This window comes from Cynoglossus semilaevis, chromosome Z, assembly GCF_000523025.1.
Source record: "Cynoglossus semilaevis isolate Cse_v1.0 chromosome Z, Cse_v1.0, whole genome shotgun sequence".
Taxonomy (NCBI): Eukaryota; Metazoa; Chordata; class Actinopteri; order Pleuronectiformes; family Cynoglossidae; genus Cynoglossus; species Cynoglossus semilaevis.
Genome location: NC_024328.1, coordinates 14,481,271 through 14,486,542, shown reverse-complemented (window position 1 = coordinate 14,486,542; position 5,272 = coordinate 14,481,271). Strand labels below are relative to the sequence as shown.

The 5,272-nt window shown below is 39.3% G+C and overlaps 1 protein-coding gene across 1 annotated transcript; it reads right to left on the bottom strand.

Moving 5' to 3' along the window:
• Positions 1–1,444: 1,444 nt before the first annotated feature.
• srp19 (signal recognition particle 19) lies at positions 1,445–3,726 on the bottom strand. The gene is made up of 5 exons (XM_008336486.3): positions 3,515–3,726; positions 2,619–2,694; positions 2,460–2,531; positions 1,892–2,000; positions 1,445–1,797 (listed from the first exon to the last, which is right to left on the bottom strand). The coding sequence occupies exons 1-5, from the start codon at positions 3,550–3,552 to the stop codon at positions 1,670–1,672; spliced, it is 423 nt and encodes a 140-aa protein (XP_008334708.1). The 5' UTR covers positions 3,553–3,726; the 3' UTR covers positions 1,445–1,669.
• Between the last annotated feature and the right edge of the window lie 1,546 nt (positions 3,727–5,272).

Here is a 5,272-nt window from a genome sequence, read left to right as displayed (position 1 = left end):
CCACAATAGGGCTAAAGCGCCACCTGCTGTAAAACAAATGAAATGATTAGTTCAAGATTCGTTCACGACTCGTTCATTTTACTGTTCGAGAGTCAATGATTCGAATCAATAAAAAGGGTCGGTCTTCCTATCACTAATACGGAGGCCCAAAAGCGACACGGGGGATAAATTAAAAAAACGTTTCTGGCGCTAACTTCCAGGTTATATTTTTTTAAATTTATTATTATTATTATTTAATATTTATTATATAATAAATATTAGTTTTTACACGTCCCTTCGGGGCCTCCGTACAAATGCTACACCGCTATTCTCAGTGAAAGCACTGACTATTTTTATTCTACCGGATATTAAACTCCAGCGCAGTACTTCACGACAGTAAGAACAACATTTTACTATTACTACAAATACTACTACTACTTAAAATAGTGGTTACAAATAGTTTTAAAAAAGACAACGAAGACCAAACTCACCAGTACCAGCGACAAACCTGTGAAACCAAACTTTGCAGCTGTCGCCGAGCGACCGCATCACGTGATGATGACGTAATGATGACGTGAACATCCAGGACAGTTGACTTTTCTAGAACATTCATTTTTATTTTCGATTATTTTAATATTTTGAGCGAACCACGTTGATTTCATACGCAAAAACAAACAAAAAAAACACGTGACGTGTGACAGCCAATGTTCCTACTTTATTCCTACAGGGAATAAATTTATTCCTACAGGAAATAAAGTAGGAAAACTGTCGACATTGAAGTGAGACGGGAAGTTGTGACAGCTGGTGGTCAGGTGAGGTATAGCAGAGGGCGTAGCTTAGCATAAAAAGTACAGTAAAACAAAACGTAAAAGGAGACGGTGACGTGTTACACGTCGGTGGTTAAGACACTGTCATGGCCGCTCACTGTTGTTTACGGTCCGCTATAACTACTGAAATGACGTCAGCTGTGACGTTTGTGGAAGGCAGTAATGGTCAGAGAAGATAGTTATGTTGTGTTTGCTTCTTATTTTCAGACGTATTTTTTAAAAAAAGATTAAAAAAAACATGTTTTAATTTTAATTTTTTAAAAATATATATATATTCCATGTACATTTTATTATTATGTTCTGAACCTTGAATTAGAATAATTTTTAAATCAAATCTTTGCATTGGTTGATGTTTATCATCTCCTGATTGGTCAGATCCTACACTTGTGTACTTTGAGATAAAAACAAAAAATTTCATCGCCATTTTTTGAGATTTTTTAATTCAATTTTCTTTCTTCACTCACTTGCAAAAAAAAAAAAAAAATCAAACATTTTAAAATAAAATGTTTATGATTCCAAAGACTCGGCCACCTCCGTGTCTCAAAGGACTGCAGCGCTCATCAGGACTTTTCAAAAACACGATCCAATCAAACAGCACGTCTCTCCGACTGTCATCTCTGCGGTGTGTTCATTTATTCAAACGTTGACTCTCACTGATCATGAAGAAAACAAAGGTGTGAAACGGAAGTGAAAGTTTTCAACAGGCGTGTTCCCGGGGAACGTCCCTCAGGTTGTGGCCTGGACGCTCCAGGCAGAGTTCGTGAAGATCCAGGCCGTCCTCCAACAAACAGCCCAACTTAAAGCCAAACGCCTGGAAGTCCTTACCGAAAAAAAAAAAAAAAAAAATCTTAAAATAAAATCCTCTACTTCTTCTTCTTCTTGCTCTTCTTTCCTCCCTCCCCCTGCTGGGAGCCTGTGTCTGCGCCGCCTTTCTGAGTCCGAGTCTTCAGTTTGGGGATCATCTCGGCGACATACAGCATCACATCTTTACCTGGAGGGAGGGAAGGAGATAAAAAATAAGGGTCAGGGTCAAACAGGAACGAGCGTAAACCAGAGTTTGGGACTCGGCGGAATGAAGGACGTACGGGAGCGGAACTTGTCCTGACAGAGGGCGCCGTCTTCCTGCTTCAGCTGGATTCTGATGCGACCTCTGAACTGGGCGTCTCTGTTCCACTCTCTGGGATGCATTTTGTTCTGAAAAAAGAAAAAAATTGAACGACTTCAGTTGTGAAGAATCAGCATTTTTGAACTTTTCTCCACTTTCTGTTACGGTCTTAGCCCCCCCCCCAAGGTTTTTCATATTTTAAATATATTTTTGTATTGCAAATTTTTCACTATCAATCTATGGTTTTTGCAGTATATAACATTTTTTAAATTTCCGATAATTTTTTTGTGTGATTTTCGTGATGAAATAAGCATTTTCAAACACGATTTGCGAACATTTCGTCATTTTTTTTTGCCATATTTGACGACCTACGATACCTCTTTAAAAGTTTGTAAAGAGTTAATATATAAGTAAATAATATAATAAGTATCGCATCTCTACTTACGTGTTTTTTTTGCTAACACCCTAACAATAGACGACATACTAGATAGACGAAGTACTGGTACAGTCAACTGCAGTATCTAGTATCCGTGTGAGGTTTTTTTTACCTCCATGTAGACGTTCGCCCCAGCTGCCGTCAGGACGTCTCTGATCTCAGTGCAAGACGGATTCTCCACAGCCTGCAGACACGACGACAACAACGACAACTGAAGTTACTGTAGCGGTCACCTCCATAGGTTCAAACTGGGACTGAAAAAAAAAGTCACCTTCTCCGCGGGGATCCTGCGACCCTCGGCCAACGTCTTCTTACTGTTGATGTAGACTGGGTAGAGACAGATGAACCTGGAGACACGAGAGTCGGAAGAGTCGTTAAAGTTTTTGCTTACTGACTGATTATTTATAGCAGTCAAACATAAGACCCGCGGGCCGAAAGTGGACCGCTAGGTGGTTCAAAACGGCCCACTTGATGATTTTTGTGAAGCGAAAAAATGAACACTTCGTGTTGGCGATGTGTTGTCGAATTATATTTAATTAATATACGAATATCTTCTAATATTTGTACTTATGACCCGAAAAACATGGACCCAAGTACGAATGTATGGTGTTGGGTAAAACATGTTTTTAGCCTTATAAATGCGACAGTTTTTTTTGTTTTTTTGTTTTCTTCTCCAGCAGTTTTTTCCATCTTTTAACGCAAATCTCCGCTAAAACTTGAAAACTATAATTAAACACAAACAAGAGGGGGGTGGGGCGCAAAAAAAATCCACACTCGTATCTACACGTCATGCTAACAGACCCTCAGACACCAGAACAAACTCACAGAAAAAAATAAATAAACAAAATTAAAATCTGTCACATTTCCTTAACGAAATCTTTTCCACAGTCTCCTACGGTAAAATGTAGTATTTTAGAAAAATATTAAATATCACAAACTCTAATTTTAAGTACGGGCTTCGGTAAACCGCACAGAAAAAGAACATTTTATTTAATTTTACGGACTAAAATCCGTCCGTAAGTCATTGTGATTCCGATTATATGTAAAATACCAACACATTTGTGCAATTTCGTCGCGGTGACACAATGGAAATTCAGTATTTTACCGACATTGTCATTACGTTTAGCTTAGCCTAGCCTAGCCATGCTAACAGTTCCAGATCCTCACCTCTCTTTCTCTGCGGGGTTCTGTGTTAGGTGAGCCATTCTGAGTTTAACACAAGAGACCGACCGGCCCTCGGCTTCACAACGCGATAAAAAAAACTACGGTTATTTTACGCGCTTTCACGCAGTTAAACACTTGCATACGACCGCTTCTGTGACACGTTCACAACCGACCAGCGTTAACGGGCGCGCGCTCCCGTCAGCATTGGTCTAACGACGAGGACGAGCGGAAAAGTCTCCTAATCCTTGAAACGTTTCCGGCGAAGGTACAGTGTAACACTGCTCTCTGTCGGTGATTTGAAGATATAGCACTTGAATACAGTAATAAATATGATAAAATAATTAAAGTCCCCAAAGAAAAAAAACAAAAACAAATGTATACTACTTTTAATGTATTTCCAAGCTTGTAGTTTTTTTCTTACATTTTTATTTAAATAATTTATTGTTGTCTGTTGTACCTAATGTTAGCTCTGGTGTCTGTACCAGGGCTGTTGTAGCTAACATTAGTTGTAGTGTTTGTACCAGGACTGTTGTAGCTAACATTAGTTGTAGTGTTTGTACCAGAACTGTTGCAGCTAACGTTAGCTCAGGTGAACGAAAAACGAAAAAATAAGAAACAGAGCAGACACTTCCTCCAGACCTGTCAACGACCTGTTTTATTCACTGCGACTGATGTTCAACACTTTTTTTTATTTTTTTTTTATTTAAACGTTGTGTAGCGCTGCTCCCTGAACACACATTTACCAGGTGTTACGATAATGAGGACGAAAGAGCTTGAAAAGTTTTCCCAACGGTGTGTACGGCCAGTGTTTTCTCCAGTTTCAGTCTCCCTGCTCAAGGGCTAAAAATGACGGGCGAGAAAAAAAAATCCACAAAAGTGAAATGTTGAGGTTTAGAATTCCCCAAACCAAAAACGTGGAACCAAAAAATCTCTCTCGATCGTCTTTCCCTTCGGAGTCTGATCTGAGCTCAAACAGATCCTTCAACATGACACCAAGAACAAACACAGACAGGAAGTGAAATTAAAATTTAAACCACGCAGCCGTCGTGTCCAGAATCTTTACAAATCTCTCTCTCGTTTGTCCGAAAAAATCCGGAGAAAAACAAAAACAAAAAAAAAAATGGAAGAAACTCCTGAAAGAAAATGCTGATTCCGTCAGACGAGAAACCTCGTTTTAAGTCTTTCACTCCGATTGAAAATGAAGTCTTTCTTCGACCGCTGTTCTGAAGTCACGGACACACTCTGTCCACTTGGGGTCGCCAGTTCCTGCAGTTTTAATTAAAGAAGGAGTCTGATGTTTCAGTCTGCTGCTCCTCCTCCTCAGTCCAGCACTTAAGTACCGCGGTTTTTCCTACTTAAATCCCCGGATGCGACACGCTAGATTTAACCCTTTAATCACAAAAAATTTGTTGAACTGGGGCGAAAAAAAAAATCAACCAATCACCAGGCTTTTCGCATTTTTCTGCATTTGTCGGTAAAATAATCTAGTGTTTTTGAAAAGACAGAACGACCGCATCATCTCCACCAGGTGTTCTCAAGCTATGGTTCACACACCATTAAAAGACTGCTTTATTTACTGCATCGATAGCAGTTCTGTCTGCGATAATTCGGAGTTGTGTTGAAGTACCTGTTGTAGTACTGCTTCATCTGTACTGTACTGTAGCCTCAGTCTAAAAATCTTGTGAATTTTGTGGAAGGTTAACCTAGCTTTAGCACTAAGCTAATGTTTTAGGTAAAGAAAACCCCATAAAACCCAATAAT

Coding starts and splice junctions, on each gene's coding strand:
- srp19 (XM_008336486.3), bottom strand. CDS start 3,552: ATGGCTCACCTAACACAGAACCCCGCAGAGAAAGAGAG. Junction 2,695..3,514: donor AACCCCGCAGAGAAAGAGAG/GTGAGGATCTGG, acceptor TCGTGTCTCCAG/GTTCATCTGTCTCTACCCAG. Junction 2,532..2,618: donor GCAGGATCCCCGCGGAGAAG/GTGACTTTTTTT, acceptor TCGTGTCTGCAG/GCTGTGGAGAATCCGTCTTG.